The following is a 26,186-nucleotide window of genomic DNA, read 5'->3' on the forward strand; positions in this document are numbered from 1 at the left end:
TTTTGTGCCGCAGGGCTTTCTACATTTCTTAACAATTTAATGTTATTTTAATGCAATTCATTGTTAGCCTCTGTTTAGTGGATGACGATTAGCTGGTTTTAGCTCGGATGCGGGTCTTTTAAATTTTTTTAACGTTAATATGAGCGTGCCAGCGTTGATTTCTATTTTTTTCCCCATTTTGTTGGCTTTGTTATCGTGTTTGCATTTTGATGCTTTCATCGTACACCGCCTAGAGCCCTTCGCTGCATGAAATTGATAAATATACCAGACAAACAAAATTATGGAAAAGACTGAGAAAACAGCGTGAAGTCACAGAGCTGGAAGCTGTCCTTCTGATCCGGAGGCATGTATGGCTCCTACGCCTGATCCTTAAGAACTCCAGAGCATCTGTGCTGGATCAGAACAAAGGCCCAGCAACTTGTTTACCACAGTGGCTAACAAAATACCTCCGGGAAGCCTTAAAGCAGGATATGAGGGCAATAGCTTTCTGTTTTTGCTCAGCAACTTCCGAGAGTGGAAGGAGCATATCGCCATGACAACTGATAGCCACAGCCTCTATGAATTTGTCCAACTCCCAAAGCATGTTCAGGATTCACAGAAGATGAAGAGCAAAGGATGCCAGAAACTTATCTGGTGTGATCCCATTCTGCTTATAAACAATCTGCTCCCAAGAAACTGTGATGCCGAAACCTGAATGCTGTACCCCAATCAAGTTCATAGCAGTACGTTACTTCCATACTCAAGTGTCCTGGGGAAAAGGGACATTGCAGCAACCTACAGCACAGAATGTACTACCATTTTATTCCTCAAGATGACATCATTGGACCTTAAGGTCCATAAATAGCAACACCCTAGAGGTCCCGGGCCCCAAGGAAGTTAGATTAGCCTCAACCAGAGCCAGGGCCTTTTCAACACTGGTGGAACACTCTGTCTCATGAGACCAGGGCCCTGCGGGATCTGATTTATTTCCGCAGGGCCTGTAAGGCAGAGTTGTTCCGCCTGGCCTTTGGTTTGGAATCAACTTGATTCCCCTCCCCTCTTTCCTTTCTCCTTCTGTGATGGAACTCCTATTTGGGGACTTCCCTGGCTTTTTTCTGGCCCACATAGGACCAGTCTGGATAGTTGGCCTTGGTGAAGATTTGACGTTTTCATCCCCCAAACGTTTTTGCTTTGAGTTTCTACTGAAATGAGGCTGCATTTTAATGTTGTGTTTTAATCTTGTTTTTAAGTTGTATTTTAAATCAATTGTTTTTATACCTGGTGTTAGCCACCCTGAGCCCGGTCTTGGCTGGGGAGGGTGGGGTATAAATAAAATGTATTAATATTATCATCATCATCATCATCAAACTGAACTCCTGCACTTTGTTTTAACCTAGCCAATGAAGAGTTTCACTATGTAAAAGAATCTGGTTTAAAACGTGTTAAATTATTTTGGTTTTTCTAATACTTCTTTGCTGCTCCACATGAGAAAGTCCCAGCTCTTAGTATATCACAACTTTCATTGTTTCATTTCATCCTTTTCAGATTTTCATGCTTTGCCCGTTTTGTTGTTGAGTATATGAAAAAGCTGTGAAAACTGATTGAATTTCATATTCTTGCAAGACTAACTCTACAAAATATTGAAATCTCATGCTTAGACTGCCTAAACCTTCCCACTACTGTATTGCTGCCAATTAAGTAAGATGCGATCCATTTCTTTGTCCAAGGTATTAAACTAATGTAGTGAACTATACCTGATAGAAATTGATTGAGAAGCCAAACTTAATAGTTCTTGTTTACTGTCACTCTCCACTCAATAATACACCAAGACTGAAATTGTATGCCCACTCTCCTGGGAGTAAGCGATGCTGAACTCAATGGGCTTACTTTTGAATAGGCATGCATAAGATTGCACTATAAATGAAATGTTGAAATCCACCATGTGTCAGACCTTGTTAGTTCCTTCAAGTTATTAAAAGGATGTCTATGTTAAGCCAAGACATAGCCTACATGCAAAAATTGATCCAACACGTATCTCAGTGAAAGAAAATTCAAATGCTTTGTGGAAACAAATCTACACAGGATTGTATTTATCCCAGTGTTTCCCAAAATCGGACCTCCAGCTGTTTTTGAACTACAATTCCCATCATCCCTGATCACTGGTACTGCTGGCTAGGAATGATGGGAGTTGTAGTCTAAAAACAGCTGGAGACCCCAAGTTTGGGAAACACTGATCTATACACCATGAGTTAAGTTGCAGTTCTCCAGATGTTGGGGGACTGCAAGTCTCATAATTCCTAACCATTGGCTATAGAGATAATGGGAGTTTGTAGTCCAGTAACATCTCAGGGACCACAGATGAATTTTTAGGGGGGGTTATTGGGTTGTTGTTGTTTTGATTACCGTATTTTTCGCTCTATAAGATGCACCAGACCACAAGACGCACCTAGTTTTTGGAGGAGGAAAACAAGAAAAAAAAAATTCTGAATCTCAGAAGCCATAACAGCAAGAGGGATCGCTGCGCAGTGAAAGCAGCAATCCATCTTGCTGTTCTGGCTTCTGGGATAGCTGAGCAGCCTGCATTCACTCCATAAGATGCACACACATTTCCTCTTACTTTTTAGGAGGGAAAAAGTGAGTCTTATAGAGCAAAAAAATACGGTATGTATTTTGTGATTTTGTATTTTTATTTTGTTCTGTGAACCGCACTGAGACCTCTGGGTATAGGGTGGTATATAAATTCAAAGAAGAAGAAGATGATTATTCCCCATTTGTGAGAGAACATGTTTCTAGGAGCCATGAAAGTGAACTGAAAATGGCTCAACACCATACGACAAAATAAAAACGCAATTCTGTTTATTTAAAAAATATCACTTCCTATTTAGGTTTATTTCCCCTCCCCCCTTTAATACAGTTCAGCATTTCAAAGTTTTGCATTCTACACACTGTTCTCATTTATTAGCATCAAAACACAAGACATAGCAAGACCTTCAAACACAAATAAATACCAAATAACAATACAACAAACCGAAGGACAACATATAATAATGCTATTGGGGAATCAGGGCTTGTTGCTAATCATTATTAACAACCTGGGTATTGCTGAGCAATAAATTATACACTTTAAAAGTTCTTTTCCTTTAAAAAATAAACATACAAAAACCATTGATTACCAGATTCACTTACTTGCACTGTATCCTTTATAGCTATCAATAATTAAGACAGGCAGAATATACACAGTCAAATAAGATTGGCCTTCTTTGGTCTTTGTTTCTGGATCAGAAAACCGAACACAACCAATGTACCTTTTTACCAAATATGAAATAAAAAGAAGTCACACAAGTTTTATACAGACTGATTTTGTACACAGTTCATGACTACTGGTGTGTTTTCAACAGATATTTATTCTTGGAAAAGGATGCCCATATTTCTTTTCCAGCTCATTCAATAAATGGCATTTTATGGATGTTAAAAGGTTATCCTACTTGTCCTAAAGGAGAATGGATTCATTGCCCATCTCTTCAGCACAGGGGTGTCTCCCAACACCCCCTTTTTATCCCTAAATCATGAGAGCTTTTGGATCACAGCTGGGCGGGGAAATTATATATTTTCTTATAGTCGTACAAAATGCAGAAGATATATATCCTACATAGCTACATGGAAAACAATACTATGTGAATGATTTGGTGCCTCAGCACTAGCAAAAGCATTATTCCCCCACCCCACCCCCCCAATTCTACAAGTACCAAAAACTCCGCGAGCAGAAGCAGTAATGGCTGGGAAATGATATGCTCGCAAGCGGCAGCCCAGTTCATAGCTCTAAGAGTATTCTCTCTGCAGGGAACGAGGTCCCTTAAAGTATGCCAATAAATGGTTTAATCTCTCTCTATATATATAAAAACCAGTTTACCAAGCAATCTGCAGGCAGCACTGCCTTTTGTAAGAAGTTTAAAGTCCTTGCAGAACTAGCCACTGCAGTTAATAGTTTTGTTCTTATGGACGACTTTTGAGTCCCTTACATGGTGGGTGGGATGGATGAAATCTAATCAGCAGAGTTTAGGAAGGGAATCCCAATCTTAACTCCAAAAGCATTATGGGATTCCAGTTCAAAGCTGCATGCTTACAAATATTAAAAGTGTTAGCATGAATTCCCCATTAATAATAATAATGAAAATTATTGAATATTGACTCTCACTGCCTGACCCTAAGCTTCGATAAACCTTGCCGATCCTCGCTTGGAATATGGTCTCCTGATAGCTGGTCCCGCAAGTCACACTCAGCGTAATGCCAGAAGTGCAAACAAATGTTTAGGATCAGGGCTTGAAACTGGGAAGTGGAAGACAAAAAAGCTACATAGTCTTGCCAATATGTCAGAAGGTAATTTAGGATGAAACAGATCCCTTTTCTGGTGTATCATTGCTTCGAAACAATGAAGGGTGCCCCCTCATCAGCACCCATTAACGTACTTATTCCTACATCTGGCACAGGTCTCAATAAAGTCTAGGGATCGGTTCCAACGTAATATTTTACATCTGAAGGATGGCTCCTGAATTAATCATTCTCATGGGTGCGTACTTGGAAAACACTGTCAGAACGGGACAGTAATTCTACGAGAGGAGAATGGAACATCAAACTCCTCAGTATGCACATGTAAGTTATGAGCAAGTTATATAACCAATAAGTGCATGGATAGCATATACACATTCCTTGGGAATACATTTCAGTAGCCATGCCGCAGATGCAAGAATGTTACGTTGGATTAAAAGGCAGGAAGTAATAGTAAAGCCCTCAGTATTTTATTTCTGTTTAAAGTACATAATTAAAGTATTCACAGTGGAAAAGGTGACAGAACCAGAATTAAGTCATGCACTTAAAAATATTTTGAGTTTTCCTTGTCCAATAAAGCCCTTAAAAACTGAATCCTCTAAAACAAAGAACATAAATTGCTGTATCAGAAGATTATTTTTTTTTATAAAACCAAGACACAGGTTATCGTTTATTACTGGGCACAAGTGGGAATATGTTATGCTAAGCTTCTCGTTAATCTCATGAGCTCTGAAGAGTAAAAAGGGACACTGGAACGTGGACAGCCGAGTCATCACATCACAAATACATTCCCAAAGCATGACAGCCGATATGTCAGTTATAGACTTTGCAATCCGTAAAACAGGTTCCTTGTCCCCTGTCCCCCCCCCAAAAAAAACCCTTCTTTGTGGGTTAGAGATCAAAAAGGATGTTTCAGTGGACTGAAAGCAGCACAAGGAAGTAAGAGCTGGTGTTTACCATATAGCACCAACACCAGCTTTTCCTCTGTGCAACATTCAATTTCTACATAAATAAGCAATTCTATATTCATTCATTTTTTGAGGCTTGACTGACATTTTGTAAAGCAGTGCACAGATGAAAGATGCACCAAGCACCAAGAGCTGTTATTTTAAACAGACTTGAAATCCCAGGTTCATTGGCTTATAATTGTTTTTGGATTTATAACAGTGAAGAGTACTAAACACAGTTAACTGTGGAAGCTGGTAGACTTTCCCACACTGCCAATTTACTTATTGTTTTGTCCCTCCTGTCCCCGTATTCCATTTCGGTCTGCTGAGTTCTATGGTCAGTTTCTAGCTTGACCCTATGGCCCCTCCAGAGGCTCTCGGATATGGATGTTACCAAGAAGCAAGCAGGCTGCTACTTCACGTCAGCCAAAGCTGATCTTTTATGTTCTGGGCTTTTGTTGCCCAAAACTATTACTTACATCCATGAGCCCCTGACATTCGCAGCAAAGGGAGGAGGTGGAAGATAAGTGAGCTACTAGGAAAAGGACAAATTTCTGTGAGATTAAAGCTTCTGTCTTTTACCAAAACAGAACACATGATTTCTAGCAAACCAAGGCTATGATCTATTATATTAGGGTCTGTGCGGCACCAATTTTTTTAAAAAATAAAAGTTTCTTTCGTGGGCTTATTTCACAGAACCACAGTTCCCCCACCCCCAGTGGCACCTGGTTTTAAAACTCTTCTTGGATTTGGCACAAAAACATTTCAAGAGGACAGCCCTGGCCCTGGCTGTGCACAGGAGCTAATTCTCCCTATCACCCCCCTTTTTTGTGTACAAGGGACAAAAGGAAGGAACTTCTTTATGACCAGGTCAGACTATTTTGTTTCTGTCCACCTGGCTTTTGTGATTTGCCCAAGCCCCCCTGGGTCTCCAGGAGAGGCCCTTTAAATCATCAGATACCTGGTCCTTTGAGGTGCAGATGCCAGGGATTTTATCCAGGACCTTTGCATGTCAAACATGTGCTCTACCTCCCCAGCTACTGCTTCTCTCCCTATTAAGGGATTTTAAAGAACAGTTGGGAGCAGCTATTGGGTGTATGTGCTTAGAAGAATTCCGGCATGTGATACATGCCTTTAGGTCCAGACCTGGAAAATAAAATTACCAAGTTGTTGTTGTTGTTGTTTTTCTTCTTAAAACCTGCCCACCTCTTTATACATTTGCATAGTTTGCATAAATGAAGGCATCAAGACTACAGGAGATTGGAACTTGTGTCATCGAGGTGCAGAAAATATCTCCTGTAGTGACTGCTCTATGCCAGCCTTTGCATGCACCAGTCGGTATTTCTAAGGAGGCTGGTTTGTCAGTGAAATGCCTGTTCAGCACGATGAAAAAGAGATATAAACAGGTGAGGTTTTAGAGAGAGAAAAAGCCCACTCAAAGTTTTATAAGCAGGAGAAATTGGTAGTACAGTCATACCTCATGTTGCGTTTGCTTCATGTTACGTTCTTTCAGGTTACGTCCCGCGGCGACCCGGAAGTACCGGAAAGGGTTACTTCCGGGTTTCGCCGCTCGCGCACGCGCAGAAGCGCAAAAATGACACCACACGCATGCGCAGACGCGCTGAATCACAACCCACGCGTGCGCAGACGCGCTGCTGCGGGTTGCGCTCTTTTCATGTTGTGAAAGGGCCTCTGGAACGGGTCCCGTTCGCAACCAGAGGTACCACTGTACTTTGAGCAATACAATCCCAATCATTATACCAAATCTCTATTTGAATTTTGACAAAGATTAGTATGGCAAAACATAAACATTCCACATCTTTGAGTTTCCCTTCTCCCAAGGCGTAAGGAAACGCAGCTTTTATAAAGGAACTGAGAGTGCACCTCACTTTTAAAGTTTTAAGAGATCTATTACATTCCATCGCTTGTAGAGCCATATCTCCACTTCTTTTCTTCCTATTCTACATTCTTCTCAAGAACAATGAAAGTTACAGTACAAGGCTGAAAGTCAATGCTGCATTTTAGCCGCTCGCATCTTACTCAATAATTGTGTCGTAGACAGCAGCTGAAACGAAATCAACAGAGAAGCAATGCAAATACAGTCATGAAGGAAGATCACACATTGATCTTCAGGCACCGGAACAGTTTACTCCTGTTTGGATCTGAGACTTTAAAAAGAAGAAAATAGGAAACAGGGCGGACGCATGTGGTGCAAAAATTGTTTGATGCGGCAGTCTAAAGTGCTTTGTAGAAGGTAGGAAACAAAAGCTGCTTTGAAACGTAGAATGGGGAGATAAAGAACAGCAGCAATGGGACTGTGCTTTCTTAAGCAGTCAGTGGCCAGAACTGTACTTTCAACACTGAGTTCTATATACCCTCGTGTTGCAACACAAAAAGCTAGTTATGCAACACCAGTGCAACTGTGGGGTTATCACAGGAGTGCAGAAGGGTGACACTAATCAACTAATGAATGATCTATACATCACCAAATTGGCCCTACAAGGCCATGAAGGGAGAAGTGTGATTTTGGGTTGTGCTCACTCGTGAAACTGTAGGATCCTGACATTTGAGAATCTTTTCGAACCATTTTAAGACCTTTAAACTGGGGCTGGCTTTTGCAATCAGAGTGGGGCAATTGCTTGCTATATTCCTCTTATTTAACTTGTCTTTTTATGACGCTTTTTTTTTTACCTACCTGAGCATTTGAGATAGGCTACAAATGTAAATAAAATAATCCTGAAAATTTGAGGAAAGTTAAAAAAAAATTAAAGAAAGGAAAAATAAAGACAATCAATAGTGCAAACCCTAATCTTATTTGAAGGCTGCATCTTCAGAGAGTAAGGTTATCTTAATTTCAGGAAACTGCTTCCTCCCCAAACAATTGTTCTGTGTGGCAGGCCAGCCAAATTTACTGCAGTTGTTCATCAGAAAAAGTGAGCCAATCAAGGTATATTCTATGAGCCAGCAAGTACTTGGGCTTACATCTTTATTAAATATCGAGTACAGTGGTACCTTGGGTTTAAGAAGAGCTTAGTTTATGAACAACTTGGATTAAGAACGCTGCAAACCCAGAAGTAGGTGTTTTGGTTTGTGAACTTTGCCTTGGAAGCAGAAGAAGAAGAGTTTGGATTTGATATCCCGATTTATCACTACCCAAAGGAGTGTCAAAGCAGCTAACATTCTCCTTTCCCTTCCTCCCCCACAACAAACACTCTGTGGGGTGAGTGGGGCTGAGAGACTTCAAAGAAGTGTGACTAGCCCAAGGTCACCCAGCAGCTGCATGTGGAGGAGCGGGGAAGTGAACTCAGTTCACCAGATTACGAGTCTACCGCTCTTAACCACTACACCACACATGTTCCGCATCCTGTTGAGTGTGTTCCATTTGTAAATTGAGTCCCCCGCTGCTATGGGAAAGCACGCCTTGGTTTAATAACGCTTTGGTTTAAGAACAGACTTCCGGAAAGGATTAAGTTCATAAGCCAAGGTACCACTGTATTGTGATATATAACCTACTTACAACATGGCAGACTGCATACTTCATCTAAGATTAGTGACCGGTATCCTGAGCTGACCATGATTTTGCCAAGAGGCACAGCCCAAAAAAATGCACTTGGCCTTAAGTGAGTGACAAAGAAAGTTGTGATGTGGAAAAGGGAGTCCCAAGTTAAACCTGCACTCACGAGTCACGTCTGTTGTAAACAGCACCATGTTTGAAGGTCAAAATCCCACCCAACCCTTTTGGTAGTCCAAGCTACCTCTTTTCTTGCAGGGTTGTGGGCGGGATTGCTTTTTAACAATGGAGAGAATCTGCACTATGAGTTATATGAGGAGCAACGGATATAATGAGGATGGCAGAAAGAAACGTCATGGTGGAGGGAAAATAATTATAGCAACCAGTGTCATAGCTGGTGCTGTATTTACTCTGATATTCGGCCTCCTTTAAATGTAGTAACATTTAAATGCCGAGGTCCCAATCAGGATACGGCCCAACGAGATTTAAGCTTCAGGAAGCTGTTGATTTAATTTAAACAGCATAAAGCAAAAACATAGAACTATAAGCACGTCAGAGAGTTGACTTGAGTTTACAAGCTGAAAATTAGACTTCTGTGGACTCAGGGGAAAAAAAGAGGGTCTGCACTGACTTCTACTCCATTCACATTTTCTAGGGTTTCAAAAATAAAGAGATGTTTTGAAAGGAATTCTGCACTGCACAAGGTCTGGGTCGTCCTCTAGCAGTATCACATTCAAACAGGACATAAACTGTTCGTAGAAGACCGCGCTCGTAAAATGCCCATGACGTAATAGCAATGAGGAGGGTGAGCCCTTTGGACATTTCCACTAGGGAATCCTGTTTTCAGTAAAATTCTGTAATGCATATACAAAAGCTCAGCTGCCTACATTCATGACTATTAAAAGAGTACCACAAGCCAACTTAACATTTTCCTCTAAAGCAGAAGGTTATGGGTTTACACTGGCCTGCGTAAAACTGCGCCAGGTTGTCTCTTCGGCAGGAGAAGTCTTCCTTTCGTGTCAGAGCTAGGATATTAACGCTTGCCTTTCTCGCGGCAGCTGGCACCAGCGGACACAGCTAAGTTAGTACCATAAGAGAAAAATACAGTACTTTGAACCATGGAAGGCAAGAAGAGGAAGACAGGTTGCTACTGAATGCTTTGGCTGCCAGGCAGCAGGCAGTACTCAAGCAGGCGCCTGGGGAAAAAATAAAAATAAAATAAAACAACCCCACGAGGATCACTCGGCATGCACGGTACGTATATATTTGTTAACAGAACGAAAAGGGGGGGGGGGGAGCCTTTGGCAGGCACTGAGTGAAAAGGCACAGCCATAAAAGACAATGGCAAGAGCAAGGAACTTAACTACAATGACGTGAGGTTTCAACTGAGCCCTAGACATGGAACTCTGGCTATAACACCCGACCGAAGCGGAAAGGTTGAGTGGGTACAACAATTGACTGGTTAGGAAAGCGGGGGCCGCGATCCCTCTGCCCGCGTGCACGTCAGCTCTGTCCAGGGGGAGCACTCTAAGTGTTACACAGCCACCCATGCAATTAAAAAGCAGCACCCACATGGTTGGTGTAGTACAGGTCAAGCGATGCCATTAGACTTACTAGTCGCACAAGGGACTATTAAAAACAGAAGTCGGTAAGTTCTGTGGGTTGCAATCAGCATGATTCGAAGGCTGGGAAAGATGCTTCCTAGTAAAGGCTCAGGTAGTAGTTTATAATAACAGGGTCCTGTAGGTTTTCCCTGCAGGGATGCGTGTCGCACCTGCCAGAAAACCAACACCCCTGAATACATCCCCTTGCAAATTCTGAAACCGAGCCAGTTTGAAATGATGTTAGCTCTGCTACCTAGGAGCATGGCATCATTGAACAGCCGCTCTCCTTGGAAACAGGGGCGCTGTCAGAAGTCCTGGCTCCATAGGAGCACCGTGCACCAAATATATATATATAGCACCTGAAGAAGTAGTATTCCACAACACTGAGCGGATGGAATATCTGGTTAAGTCAGAAGCGCAGCTGTTGGGCTTCTGTTTCCGCATCTCGCGAAAAATATTGGCGTGGGTTTTTACAGACCAGTCAGCACATTATGCCTAAAGTCCAGTTAAAAAAATGACCATTTCAGGAATCTGAACTTAAAATCTGAATACAAAGCTATGAGCTATAAAGCAGCACGTTACAGCTAAGGCACATGAATTGCATGCAAGCCACCGTTTTTCCATTAAGACACTGCTTTCTCCTAACAGATTGTCCTCTGCACGATGCGGTTAATTTCTAAGCAGAGGATCAATTAGCAGGTTTCCTATAAAGGTATTACTCAGCACTATGCCCCCTTCTCAAACACCAAAAATATGTTGCACATTTATGCTTTAGCAAAAAAATAGATTATATATAGATATATAGATATATTTTTATAGAGCTTGGTCTGAGCGCATGAGGCAGAACTTTAAAAACATACAGGATTCCGTTTAGAACTCCAAAGTTCAACAAATGCCCTATTTTAGGGTGAAAATTATAAATCTGATAATGATGCACAGCATCCATGAGTGATTATTTTTTCTTAATTTTGAAATAGTGTCATTAACTACGACATAATATTGTTAGGTTTACATTTCTAAAGAGAAATAACAGCTGTAGTTGAATAGTTTCTTTTCATATCACAAGTGATAACCTGCATTTGATCTTTTTTTTTCTTCCAAGAAATATCAGTCTATCAACAGTTTTAAAATAAAATGCTTTTTTTCCTGTAGCAATTAATAGAACTCTAAACAAAAATATGACTCTGATTTAGACACTTTCGAGAAGATCTGGACATTCTGTCGAGGTCTTCTGGCAAAGTAATTATTTTAAAACAGAGACCAGGAGAGGCCTTAAAAATAAACAATATGCTGTATTTCAGACAGGATTGCACTTATCGATTTTCAAAGTAATAATATCTTTTAACTGCAATGTTACTTCATAATTTCTTCTTCTTCTTTTTTAACTTAACATGCTGACAGTTTCTAGCTAACCCACATGTGAACTTTTACTTTTGTTTTCTAGTTAAAAAGGAATAAAAGTTTCATGTCTTTTCCAGCACAGGATATTTTTGTCTCCCCCTCCCCCCTTCCAACCGATTAGAGATTACCAATAAATTACGAAAAGGTTTTCTGACTGTAATCGTTTGTCCTCGTGAGGATTAAGTGACTTGTCAGAACTTGAAGTGTTCCTATTAGTTTTAATTAGAAAATATACCATGGTATGACTTCTTAATGGGTTGCTACGTTTGCCATTGGACCCCTATGCAAATTTATGCCTCCAAACGCTTCCTTCTGATAACACAAGGTGGTCCCCCTCTGAGCTTTAGGGACCTCTTATTGAAGACAGGTAGATATAAAAAAGAGCCCCAAATGGAGTTGTCTTCTGTTGAATCTGCCTCTCTGCTATACGTCAGGGGTCTGGTAGGTCCGATGTATCCACTATGACTTTAATAAAAATAGTATCATCTTTAATATACGTTCCGTTTTCTAGAACAGTCTGTGCAACGAAGACTGGGCAGCCAGAAGCAATATTCATTTCTCCGGTGGGCTTCTTGAAACTACTGCTGTTGGGGTCTGGCTTGAAAGCATCCCCTAAATGGCGCCTGGAAGGTCCTTGATCCATCAACATAAGGGTGACTTTTTGCTTGAAGGGCCACGGAAGCAACGCGTCGTATTCTCCCCGCATGATGACAAAGAACAAGGACAAGTGCGTCCCTTTCCCCATGCCGTCTCCGTTGAGATAAACTCTGGCACACATCTTGTAGCCGAAGTACCCCGTATAAAAAGGTTGACTGTATAAGGACAACGTCTTCCCCATGACCGCCTCCTGCTTCCGACGTTTATAATCTCGGATTTTCCAGATCAATATTCCATTGTAGCTGGCCGTTTCCAAAACTTGAAAGCGGAGATCCATATCAGCCAATCGGATGTCGTGGACGCTCAGCATCTGATCATGCCTAGATAACTGGGATTCTAGCATACCTGGAAGGAAAAGAGAGAAAACCCAAGCATTATCAAGGAAAAACATTTATTCAGGGGGGGGGGGGCTTCAGGTCAGTTTTTAAAAACGATATTGGGCTTTTTCCCCCTTGGGACCTGAAAACACAACGTGAACAATGTAATACAATGGATCTCAGCAGTTAGCATACACACACACCCCTCAGTAACATACGCTTCAGGTTACATACGCTTCAGGTTACATATGCTTCAGGTTACAGACTCCGCTAACCCAGAAATAGTGCTTCAGGTTAAGAACTTTGCTTCAGGATGAGAACAGAAATCGTGCTCTGGTGGCGCGGCGGCAGCGGGAGGCCCCATTAGCTAAGTGGTACCTCAGGTTAAGAACAGTTTCAGGTTAAGAACGGACCTCCGGAACGAATTAAGTACTTAACCCGAGGTACCACTCTGTGTGTGTGTGTGTTTAACTGCTTGTGCAGAAAGATGTATCCCAAGTGCAAAAAAGATGTAAAAAGCTCAATATGAAATGTTATCAGCAACAAAAATGCAAGGAAAGAAAGCAATACTTTGACAACACGACCCAAAACACAGCCTTAAGACAAGGCACACCTCACTGCCAGTTTCTAACTAATGCTTAGTCCACGGCGCTTTCACTGTGACATTTTGCTCTGTGAAAGTTGCAAAAAAGGAAGAATTTTGACTAAGTGTTAAAGAAAGGTGCACAGTAGCATCCACAGCAGGCAGAACTGGGTGTGGTGGGATGTCTTACCTGGCTTCCCAACCCAGTGGTGGCTGCTGGGAACCAAGGAAGGAGGGGCGAGGCAGCGGAGAGGTCAGCAAAGTGTGGACACAGCAGCAGGAACGGCTGATCCCCTTCCCTGCTGCACCTGCCCCTACCTCTCCACTGCCTTGCCCATCTTGGTTACTAGCAGCGACCTGGGCATTAGGAAGCCAGGTAAGCAACATCCCACCCCACTTGCCACTACTAGTACTTGTTAATAATAATATAATAATTTATTATTTATACCATGCCCATCTGGCTGAGTTTCCCCAGCCACTCTGGGCGGCTCCCAGTTGAGTGTTAAAAACAATACAGCATTAAATATTAAAAACTTCCCTAAACAGAGCTGCCTTCAGATGTCTCTTAAAGATAGGATAGCTGCTTATTTCCTTCACATCTGAAGGGAGGGCGTTCCACAGGGCGGGCGCCACTACCGAGAAGGCCCTCTGTCTGGTTCCCTGTAACCTCACTTCTCGCAACGAAGGAACCGCCAGAAAGCTCTCGGTGCTGGATCTCAGTGTCCAGGCTAAACGATGGGGGGGAGATACTTCTTTAGGTATACTGGACCGAGGCCGTTTAGGGCTTTAAAGGTCAGCACCAACACTTTGAATTGTGCTTGGAAACGTACTGGGAGCCAATGCAGATCTCTCAAGACCGGTGTTATGTGGTCCCGGCGGCCACTCCCAATCACCAGTCTAGCTGCCGCATTCTGGATTAATTGCAGTTTCCGAATCACCTTCAAAGGTAGCCCCACGTAGAGCGCATTGCAGTAGTCCCAGCGAGAGATAACCAGAGCACGTACCACTCTGGCGAGACAGTCTGAGTGCAGGTAGGGTCTTAGCCTGCGTACCAGGTGGAGCTGGTAGACAGCTAGTAGACTTGTTGGTATTTTAACAACGTAAGAACATAAAAAGGGGCTTGCTGGTTCAGACCGAAGGCTTACATAGCATCCTGCTCCGACAGCGGCCAACCGGATGCCCATGGGAAGCCCACAAGCAGCAGAGGAGCACAAAAGCACTTCCTTGCTCGCAACATACAGCAACTGTGGTTCAAAGGCATACCAGAGGTACTATAGCAATCAACTCAGAGGAGGAGAAGTTATATGCTTAATGCCTGTATATATTCTCTCTGATCTCAACTGAACAAGAGACCTGCTCTATGGGACTCCAGAATCAATTTTCAAAATTCATGGTCTCCAGCAACATAAGTCTAAATGGCTGTGCCCCATTGTGCCCCCCCTTTCAGGTGGCAAGGGGGAAAGCACCCTGTGCGCTGGTGAAATTCCACCTGTCGCCATCAGGCACAACACCCCAACCTGAGCACTGAGTTATAGATCTATATACTACTGTTCAGCAATGAATGGACTGCATATTTACACAACAGTCCAAGCAAGGTGCATTAACAGATGGCTTATTCTTCATAAAAGTTATTTCTTTTCTTGCTGATTCGCATTTGAACCAAACCGTATCGGGTAAGCCGCTAAGAAAGGCCTGCGTCATATTTGTGGTTTTTATTACTTTGTTCACAGAGTAAGGCAACGGTCTCCTTTATTTTATCATGGTGATGCTCAAATAAAACATCCCTCTGAACTACACATAAAAGACTGTAAGCCCTACAGTAAAAGCAGCCACAGATTATAAATGGGGAGACTATAAAGGATTGGGGGGGGAACGATGACATTTTTGAAAACCGATTATGCTTTTGAATACTGATTATGCTTTTTCCATCACAGCGGCTGAAAAAGCATACCAGCAACTTGATTGGGAGGTACTAATGTCTGTTATGAGGAGCATCTAAAAGTTGTTATTTCCATCAAATTTATCACCCACCCTTCACCAGCAGGTCACAACAAATTAAAATTCAAGATTAAAGAGAGAAGAAGAGTTTGGATTTGATATCCCGCCTTTCACTCCCTTTAAGGAGTCTCAAAGCGGCTAACATTCTCCTTTCCCTTCCTCCCCCACAACAAACACTCTGAGAGGTGAGTGAGGCTGAGAGACTTCAGAGAAGTGTGACTGGCCCAAGGTCACCCAGCAGCTGCATGTGGAGGAGCGGAGACGCGAACCCGGTTCACCAGATTACGAGACTACCGCTCTTAACCACTACACCACACTGGCTCTCAGAGTCAGAGTTAAAACGGGTTACAACCACAGGAATAAGGTGGGCCCTGGAAACACAAAATTTCAGGTTTCAAAGGCAAGGTATAAAGAGGACTCATAAAGTTCGTTATTAAGGGGTTGGGCCACACAACAAAACTGCATAGCCTGGTTTTCTCTGACAGCCACATGGTTTGGCAAGGGAATCGCATAGGCTAAGGCCCTCAATTGCTGCTGTAGCACAGACACAATGGGGATGAACTTCTGAGATGACTATTAAGCAGACAGCTCTCAAGAAACTACAAGGTTTGCAGTTATTGCTTGTCTTCAGAGGGGAACATCCCCAGCAGGAGTTCCACTTCAGAATGCACCTTATTAGTTATTTTGACAGGATCTGCCAGGCAAGTTCCTTGCTGGCTTTGTGCTCAGGTTTTTTTAAAAAAATATATTTTTTACCTGCATTCCTATTTCCCTGACCGGCATTCTTATCGACGCTTTCCAGCTCAGTCACTCTGTTCTGGAGAGACTCAACGCTGCTCTTCATGCTGTCTGCCTCCTCCCAGTTCTGTCGGAAGGGACGGATCTCTTTGTCCAGTTCTTTCAGCTTCTCAGCTTGGCTGTCTATCACTCGCTTTAAATGAAAAGAATAAATCGGTTTTTTAAAAAAAATTAATATTTAAAAGGAAACCTCCAAGGGAAACAACAGACGAGGGAATACAGGACGACTCACTATTACTGAAGGAGGATGCAGGAACTGCTATGATGCAAGCATTTAAAGTAAATAAACGTGCATGGATTGTATTGAACGCTAGTACAACCCACCCCAGTAAGCCTTCGTAGCAGCAAAGTAAATGGCAACAGACGTGTTCGACTGGACTTATTCCTAGGAAAGTGTATATAAGACTACGGCCTGAATTGTCATACTTGGCTCTGCAAACAGGAAGGCAAAGAGCAGAAAAATGCTCACCATGCTCTGCTCAAGCAAGGGGAAGAAATCAATAACTTACCTGTAAGTGATGTATTTTGGACTCATTACTCCGCAACATTTCCTTCTGTCTCTCAATTTCTATTTCAAAGCTACAAATCTGATTATGTAAAGTTTGTATACTCTTGTTCTTTTCCAAACTTTCATTCTGGAGCATGGCCACCTGGAGGGAGGGGGAGAATAATCTACAATTACTCCCACCAGACGTACAGAAAAAGAACCAGCCATCTCTCACAAACAAGGAGGAGCGTTCCAAATAAAATATATCTTCACTGTGTTTCGTGTATTTTCTAGCCCTTCCTGAAAGCAGATTTCTTCTTCTTCCTCCTTCCCCTGGATTAAAAGGAGGAGTACAACTCTGGTCATAACTCTTAACTTCTAAGCAAGTTTCACTTATTTAGTTGGTCGTTCCCAAGGCTTTGATTTCTGGAGATAAGAGAACTGCATTATTTGAGGGCAATCCATACTGGGCATCCAAGTCCTTTACAACAGACAGGCCAGTAGAAAGACTTACAGAAGAAAACGATGACCGAAAAGGAAAACAGAAAAGAGGATGATTAAAATTGCTTCACCCCACTTGGTGCCTAAAAAGAAATAGGCTGTGGCTGCTTTAAGAATCGTATTTCAATGGTTCTTCAGTAAAGGACACAAGTCAAAACCAGCCTGTAATGATTTCCGTGAATGAAAGATACATACTTAGGGAGCAATATGAAAGAACAGGGGTGTGCACTGATGATATCGTCTAAAAGAAATCAGCTTGTGCTTTGTTGTCGGAAAATACTTAGCGCACCTACTGGACTGTGCTGGAACCACAAAGAACAGCTGACTATCGTTTTTCAGTCACTGTGAGGATCTTTGCACTATTCATCAGTGCTTTTCTTCCCTTCAACCATCTCGCACCTGGAACCCTGCCCTCTCGTCCTGGCAAAACGTGAAGATGGCATTCAGCATTCATCAGCAAAACAGCCAAAGAAAGGAAACAGCTAGAGAGGGTATTTATGTACCTGAAATACCACCACAGACTGCCTAGGACCACCATTTGTGATCCATCTTAAAAAAGTAGGGAAGGTTTCTCAAATGTTTCCGACACAATGCTGCCTATCAGTTACAGTAAAAGCACACCTGTGCCAGTATTGATAAGGATGAAAGCATCTGGGTTTTCTAACACAAGAGGGGTCAAACTCTTTATAAAAGTGGTTGTCCTTCATTTTGCAATAAATCCACACTTCCTTGCCAAAACAAAACAAACAAAATGCTTCTTTCTCCTTGCCCCCAAAATGAAATTGTGTATGAGCAGGTGCTTTTAAGATGCAGAAATACTAAGGAGGTGGGGGGATTTGACAGGCAGATTGGTCGGCCCACTGAGATGGCATAACTCAAGGATAGTTTGTCAACCCTAGGATTTCAGTCCTCAAACTGCTCTTGGCATTCCTGTTGGTTCCTGGATCTATGAGTGATTTGAGCATTCAGCCCAGATTCCTCTGAGACATCGCAGTTAAGTGCACTCACCATGCCAACACACATACCCAAGCCTAGGGGTTAAAAAACCAAAACCGAATCTAGTTTTGTTTAAAGAAGTAGGAGAGATGAGGGCATAATACATGCTGGTTTTCTTTTGACATCTGAGAAGGGAACAGACCTTTGCCATCCTCAAAGGCATGAGTAGGCAAACTAAGGCCCGGGGGCCGCATCCGGCCCAATCGCCTTCTAAATCCGGCCCACGGACGGTCCGGGAATCAGCGCGTTTTTACATGAGTATAATGTGTCCTTTTATTTAAAATGCACCTCTGGGTTATTTGCGGGGCATAGGAATTCGTTCATTCCCCCTCCCCCAAAAAATAAGTCTGGCCCCCCACAAGGTCTGAGGGACAGTGGACTGGCCCCCTGCTGAAAAAGTTTGCTGACCCCTGCTCAAAGGGCTGAACAAGGGGGTTTTCTTGGTAAACATTTGAAGAAAAATATCATTTTTCAGGTTCCTCTTCCGCACCAAAACAAAACAAAAACAAACCCAAAAATCTTGTGGCATTTGCCAGTTATATTCCAGCTATTTCGCACTGGACAAGCTGTCTAATACATTAGCGCACTAAATTCCCTGATTATTTCAGAAGGCTATTTTTAGAAACCCAACCACAAATGAGCAAACTTCTCAGCTTGTACCAGATTTGATAAAATGCTTATCGCTATTGCCTCGGGCTAAAAGAATAAAATCTCTTTCATCAGCTAATAGGTTTTATTAGAGAGGGGGCGAGGGGTTCAAAATTTGAATTTGGATCGCTAGCTGCGAGATCCTTTTTGAAAGAAGTTTCCGTCTTGTAAAACTGGGGAGGGGTTGCCATCCTACTTTGGAAAATTTTCTAAGTGAGGATTAATCTGGCAACTCTTCTCCAGCTGTGCGAAGACAACTTCAACCAAACAGAATGGTAAAATCAGTGCCAATCTGAAGTACCAACTGTATAACTGCACCTGCAGATTATAGAGACTACTCAGAGGTACTGCTGGGTCTTTTGAGAGAACCTTTTTGAATGAAAATGGTTGTCGTCGTCGTCCCGTCCCCCCCAATCTTTTCTACTATGCTACTCAAGGTATAGCTATGTAAGATGGCAGTCTGGTATCAGTTTAACCATTGTGGCTTCCTCCGAAAAATCATGGGAATTGTAGTTTAGTAAGGAGAGCTGGACCATAAAGAAGGCTGATCGCCGAAGAATTGATGCTTTTGAATTATGGTGCTGGAGGAAACTCTTGAGAGTCCCATGGACTGCAGGAAGATCAAACCTATCCATTTTTAAGGAAATCAGCCCTGAGCGCTCACTGGAAGGACAGATCCTGAAGCTGAGGCTCCAATACTTTGGCCACCTCATGAGAAGAGAAGACTCCCTGGAAAAGACCCTGATGTTGGGAAAGATGGAGGGCACAGGGAGAAGGGGACAACAGAGGACAAGGTGGTTGGACAGTGTTCTCGAAGCTACCAGCATGAGTTTGACCAAACTGCGGGAGGCAGTGGAAGACAGGAGTGCCTGGCGGGCTCTGGTTCATGGGGTCACGAAGAGTCGGACACGACTAAACGACTAAACGACAACAACAACAAGGACATTGAGACCTTTTTAAAAGATCTTTAGCCATGCTCACAGAACTACAGTTCCCACGGTTCCCCAGGGAAAGGACATGGCTTTTGAAGTCTGCTGCACAGATTACAGCTCAGTAGAGCAAAAATAAGAGCAAAAAGAAAAGATTCCTTGATAAGGGGACTGCTGAGGATGGCTGTTTTTTGTTTTTTTTAATCTGTCAAACCTGCCTTTTATGTAGGCAGGATAGAAATCTCACAAATAAACAAACGAGACATGAAACAACCCTACAGAACAATCGTACGTAATTTTATTCCAGTAAGTGTGTGTTTTCTCCTTTGATTGCTAACGATTTACTTTTGTTCAACTTACTTATGCTGATTTGGAAGAAAAAAGTAAGTTTTAAATTTTAACTTACTAGTCCAGCCAACCAAACCTCTCACTTCTTAAACCACATAAGGGACTTCCGTTTTCTGAATACCTGATCAGTTTGCATTGAATTAAGTCAGGAGTCCGTTTCCCCACCCAACTCCACTCCAGAGCTTTGTTTGCATCATGAACACAGTGAGATGCGAAAAGGGAGCAGGCCAATCAGGGGTTGTTGTTTTTTCCCTTTTGCTCTTGAGGGCTTTGGAGATGGCAGCAATAAATGTGAACTCTAACTACATATTAGTCCCTAAGTAGAAAAATGAATCAACTTAGAGCAACACCCATGGCTATTTCAAACCTAGATCTAGGCATCCAGGGAATTCTCCATTTTATTATTTAACCAAATTAACAAAAACCAACACACACAGAGACACATATATTAAACTATCTAGTGGGGGGGGGGGCTTTTCTACAACGAAAGAGAGACATGGGTTTACTGATTCAAGTGTACTCTCCAGATGTTGTGAGACTACAACTCCCATCATCCTTGAAGATTGAGCATGCTGGCTAGGGATGATAGGAGTCGTAGTTCAATAACATCTCGAAGGCACCACATTGGCTACGCCTGCCAAGTCTACCCAAGCAAGACCCTTTAAAAACGAAGATGCCACAGAATGGAAGTTGACACCTTGTGCCTGTAAAGTATGAGGGGTCTAATACTGAGTTATGGCCTCTCGCTCTATGCTGAGCTGTTGGAAACGCCCGCATTAAAAACATCCTTAAAATCAAGCAGCAATGCAGGTTTTAATAGCGTAGGTTTTTCTTACTTGCCTGTCTTTGTAAGGCAGCCCAATGGGGGGGAAATTATAATTAACCAGTTGGGAGTGAAAGACAAGTTTACCTATCTATATTATGCACATTCTACCAGTTAATGAAAACCTCTTTAGAAGACTTCTTGTTTTTCAAACCTTAAGAACAAAAATCTTGCACAATTCATTGCTTTTGGAAACAGAGAAGTATTTCAGCGGCCGTTCCAAACTCCCACAATGGTATCCCTGCTAGATGCATAAAACATAAAAGTAATGCAGATAAGGTGAGGAGGAGATGTACCTTATTTTCTAGACAATTACTCCACTCTTTCAATAAGTCTACATGCTGCACTGCTGAGGTGGCTTCATGTGCTTTGACTTGCTGGTTTGTTCCCTGTGACAAAGAACATGATTTAGCCAACTTCATTTCTTAGCCAACCCTGCATTCAATGTAGCACCAACCCACCCACCATAGGTCTGGCCCAATGATGCATTTCTCAGGCATATTATTGCAACAAACCTGCTATAATAATAATAATAATAATAATAATAATAATAATAATAATAATAAAAGACACACAACACAGAGACCACATTTGCACATCCTGCTAAGCCATAGGTTGGTACAATGTGCACAAACAAGCAATGCACCACAGGGAGCCTTGAGCTTGTGTGCTCCTGCTTTTCATGGCCCAGGTGTTGAAGCTAGATTGTTGTAAGGCAGCCTCCCCCAACCTGATGCCCTCTGGATGCTCCTGGACTACAACTCCCATCATCCTTGCCCATTGGTCATACTGCCAGGGCTGATGTGTTTTGTAGTCCATCAACGTCTGGAGAGTACCACGGCCATGAGGGGCAGCTACTTTAACCTAACCATAGGGTGTGCTTTTTTAACATTTTTTAACATTTTATGAAGAGAATTTCTTTTATTAAAAAAAGGGTAAGAAAAAAAGGGAGAATGAAAAAATAAAGAAAAATACTGTTACATCACCACACATTAATATACAGATGAGAATATCCTTGTTATCCTAATACACATATAATTGTCAATAACCTAATATATTCTGTGTAAATGGATTCCAAACGTCACTGTATCTATCCAAAGAAAGTCTGAGTCTATAAGCTGCCTGTCCATATGTTGCCAATCTCACGTTGTCAATCACTGATTAAGGGGAATTGTATCTCCATTCTTCCAATTCATCAGTATCAGTCTTTTAGCCATGGTTAATAGTATCTGCAGTTTGCCTGCCATGGCCAACTGTGGTTAAGTAACTGCAGAAGCAAACGCTTCTGAACTCCTCCTGGCTGCGTAAGAGGCATGGGAAGCGCATGTGCCCAAGCCTTGCTGCACTTCATTCCTGCTCATGTGCTTCATGGTAATCTGTGGCTTAGCATGATGTGCAAACACAGCCTGAATTCACCTTCCATTCAGGGATGCTGGAGCCCCCCCCAAAAAAACAACCCCTCCTACGTGGCTTTAAAACTACCGTGCAAAAAGAAGTTTTTGTTTTAAAATGCATTTCAGAACCATTTGTGTAACCACCAAAACACACACACACACACAACAGCCTTTAAAAGGTAAAGGCTCAATCCACCAAACCTTGCCCGTGGGAAAAAATATCCCTATTTATTTCATTTAAACAGTACGTTGAGGGGACGAACAAAGGGGGAGGAACCCTATTTTTCTACAGTGTTTTGTTAAGGTGAGTCCTGAATCGCTCTACTGCTTCCTCTACTAACCTGTCCTTAATTGCTAGCCATATAAGCAAGAGTTCTTCCACCATAGGTCCCCAGAGGTAGAGGTGCCTCCACACAATCTGCTAATTAAGCATTCAACCAGCTTAATTCAACCAGCATCTGCCAATTAGGAAGCGTCCAGCCCAATTAGATTTGAACAGAGGTTGTACAACTACCCATCAACTGATTTTTCTCATAGAATTGTAGAGTTGGAAGGGACCCCAAGAGTACCTAGTCCAGCCCCCTGGGGCTCAACTAAAGCATCCCTGACAGACGCCCATCCAACCTCTGCTTAAAAACCTACAAGGAAGGAGAGTCCACAACCTCCAGAGAGAGACCGTTCCACTGCGGAACAGCTCTTACTGTCAGAAAGCGTTTCCTGATGTTTAGTTAGAATCCCATTTCTTGTAACTTGAAGCCGTTGGTTGGAGTCCTACCCTCCAGAGCAGGAGAAAACACTCGTCCCACAATATCTAAAGCAAGCATGTCCAACTCCCAAGAGACTGTGATCTATTCCCAGTATAAAAAAACTGGCAGTGATCTACTCATTGTTATTGTTGGGAGGAAGAGCATGCGTGAGATGGGTGGATTGCACAGAGTTGTTGAGTTTTTTGGGGGGAGGATTGCACAGAGTTTTTTTTAGCTTTTTCCATGAAACTTGTACACGATCTACCAGGATCAGCCAGGTATCTACCCGTAGATCATGATCTACTGGTTGGACACCCCTGACCTATAGCATGTTTTCCCATCCCTTCCCACTTATCACAATTTTTTTAATATATTTTTTTTGCTGTGCAAGACTGCTTTAACACATTTAACAATGCACACCTAAATTTGGCAGCCTGCAAATTCAACTGAACTCCTCCTGCAAAACAGCGAGCCACCACCCCTGAACGTTGGGCTAAGTTGACTGGAGATAATGGGAAATGTGGTACAGTGACATCTGAGGACCCAAGGGTAAAGAAGCACTTGTAAAACCTAAATCTTCCCTGAAGACTCAGAACCCTAGAGCTGTGGGGGCCATTCTCTAAGGGGCACAGACCCTAGGTTGCTGGGCTCTCTCTTCCACTGCGGTCTGGAGAGAGTGCTTCTCCTATGGTCATAGCACTGGAACCCAAGGTCATCCAGTGCGGGTGATTGGCAGGAGATCCAGGTCAAAACAGTTTCTTCTCGCATAGCATCCTTGGGATTTGCTGCTGCGAGATGCTTATGATGCTGCTTTTACAAGGGGGATTAGTCAAGTACACAGAAGACGAGGCTGTCAAAGGCTGTGTGATACATCCTGGATCAGAAACAGCATGTTTCTGTATGGCAGCCCTAGGGAAAAGGCTGCTCCCTTCATGTCCTACTTCCCAGATGTGTCTAGCTAGCCACCACGAAAAACAGGATGCTAAACTGACAGGCCATTGGCCTGTTCTCTCTTCAAACCTTTAAGGTTGGAAGCGAATCACAGATGTCCACACAGTCTGGCTTCACTGTGTCTGGGGGGCACAACAACGTAAGAATAGCTTGCCAGGGGGCAATTTTTACTTGCTCCCCAGCAAGTGGCTATTTGCAACCTGTCTTCCCAAGCAGCAGTTTAGCACAATGCCAAATTTAAGCAACAAATTAGCCAACAAATACCATTCAAATCTACGTGCTTTATTTTATTTTACTTGCCTTTTCTACTCTATGGTTATCACGTTCCCAGGAAAAGGAAGGAAGTGTGAGGCAGAGAGAGGGAGAATGGTGGAAAAACTGTGAAAAGCAATATGCCTTCTGCTCTCTCCTGTGGCCAACGGGACACAGGTCTAGTTCTGCTGCTGCAAACCATTGCTCACAACCTGTTCTGAAGCCCCTGAACGTCTCCACTCATTGGCCTAAAGGGTTAATTCCACAGGAGCAGAACTTGGTGGATTGTCTACCCAGGAAACTAGAGAAAGTAAACCAACAGGATTTGATGCTTTTATATATGGAAATGCTCATTGGCTGCATTTGGATATAATGCTAAACCATGGTTTAGTGTTGAAGGACAAGCTTCAGTGAGTCCTGCCCTTCTGTTCTATATTAACAGCAGATTTAAAAAGAAAAACTTATCTAGACCACTTTATTTATTTATTTATTTATTTATTTATTTATTTATTTATTTATAAATAAATAAATGTGTGTTGTGGTTTAGTGTTTTTTCAACTCTAAACTCTGGTTAATTTTAACTATGATTAAACCATAGTTAAAACCATAAACTATGGTTTGAAGTTGGTTTGTTTCCACTAACCACAGTTAAGATTAACTGCAAGGTTCAGATGACACACTAAACTATAGTAAAATAGAAAACAGACACAGAAGCTCCGGGTTCACTGAAGCTTGTTCTCATAATGCTACGCTATGATTTAGCACGAAGCCCAAGCCAGTCCACTGAGTAAAAAGAGAACAAGGTGTTTATGGGGTGGGGAGCAGATTGGAAGATTAAAATTTAATTCATCAACCCTAGAAATGGCAGTACTGCTTCAACAGAGTGAAATTTTCCATTTTAGACAGTTTCCAAAACGCTCTGCTTAATGCTTTTAGGTACCGTATTTTTCGCTCTATAAGACGCACCAGACCAGAAGACGCACCTAGTTTTTGGAGGAGGAAAACAAGAAAAAAAATATTCTGAATCTCAGAAGCCATAACAGCAAGAGGGATCGCTGCGCAGTGAAAGCAGCAATCCCTCTTGCTGTTCTGGCTTCTGGGATAGCTGCGCAGCCTGCATTCGCTCCATAAGACGCACACACATTTCCCCTTACTTTTTAGGAGGGAAAAAGTGAGTCTTATAGAGCAAAAAATACGGTAATAAGAAAATATGTGATCCTTAACAAACACACACATCAGTATGAATAACTACTACATACAATTACACAGAAAACAAGTAATATGCGGAGTATGTACATCTGCTTGTTTCAGTCCCCTTAGGGGATGAGACACCGTGCAAAAAAGTTTTGTGTAAATTAACCTTTTAAACATGTGTAAATTAAGATGCAAGTTTAATATTTCTGTGATTTCCAATGTACATGTTCTGTATAATAGGCATTCCAGTAAATATATATATCTACATACGCACAGAAACACGGAACATAAAAATAGTGATTGGTGATAAGGGAACAGAAAGCAGTGCCAACAAGACAAACTATTTCTACCACTGAGAGCAATTGTGTTTGTGTGCAAACTGTTGAATGCTTTGTTTCCCAGGTGTTAAGAACCCCTTGGAAGTTTCTTCACAGTGTAACTAATCAAGCCTACTCAGGAGTAAGTTGTATTAAATTCAATGGAGCTTGCTCCCAGGTAAGTAAAGATAAGATTACGGCCCCAGCGCTGTTGCTCCTCACTGCTCTTATGGCCTGTCTGTGCTACAGATATATAAAGGTAAAGGTAAAGGGACCCCTGACCATTAGGTCCAGTTGTGACCAACTCTGGGGTTGCGGCGCTCATCTCGCTTTGTTGGCTGAGGGAGCCGGCGTACAGCTTCCAGGTCATGCGGCCACCATGACTAAGCCACTTCTGGTGAACCAGAGCAGCGCACGGAAACGTCGTTTACCTTCCCGCCGGAGCAGTACCTATTTATCTACTTGCACTTTGACGTGCT

The 26,186-nt window shown here is 42.4% G+C and overlaps 1 protein-coding gene across 3 annotated transcripts in view; it reads right to left on the reverse strand.

The window, feature by feature from the left end:
- Window positions 1-2,849: 2,849 nt before the first annotated feature.
- The window catches only part of TRAF3 (TNF receptor associated factor 3), a 95,866-nt gene continuing 72,529 nt past the window's right edge, over window positions 2,850-26,186 (reverse strand). For all 3 annotated transcript variants that reach the window (XM_077923895.1, XM_077923891.1, XM_077923884.1), the window contains 4 exons: window positions 21,150-21,242; window positions 16,631-16,771; window positions 16,080-16,254; window positions 2,850-12,770 (listed from right to left, as the gene is read on the reverse strand). In XM_077923895.1, coding sequence (XP_077780021.1) covers window positions 12,199-12,770; window positions 16,080-16,254; window positions 16,631-16,771; window positions 21,150-21,242 — 981 coding nt within the window. In that variant the 3' untranslated portion in view covers window positions 2,850-12,198. The remainder of the gene's footprint in view (window positions 12,771-16,079; window positions 16,255-16,630; window positions 16,772-21,149; window positions 21,243-26,186) is intronic.

The sequence above is a fragment of the Podarcis muralis genome, chromosome 1 (genome assembly GCF_964188315.1).
Source record: "Podarcis muralis chromosome 1, rPodMur119.hap1.1, whole genome shotgun sequence".
In the NCBI taxonomy this organism is placed as follows: domain Eukaryota; kingdom Metazoa; phylum Chordata; class Lepidosauria; order Squamata; family Lacertidae; genus Podarcis; species Podarcis muralis.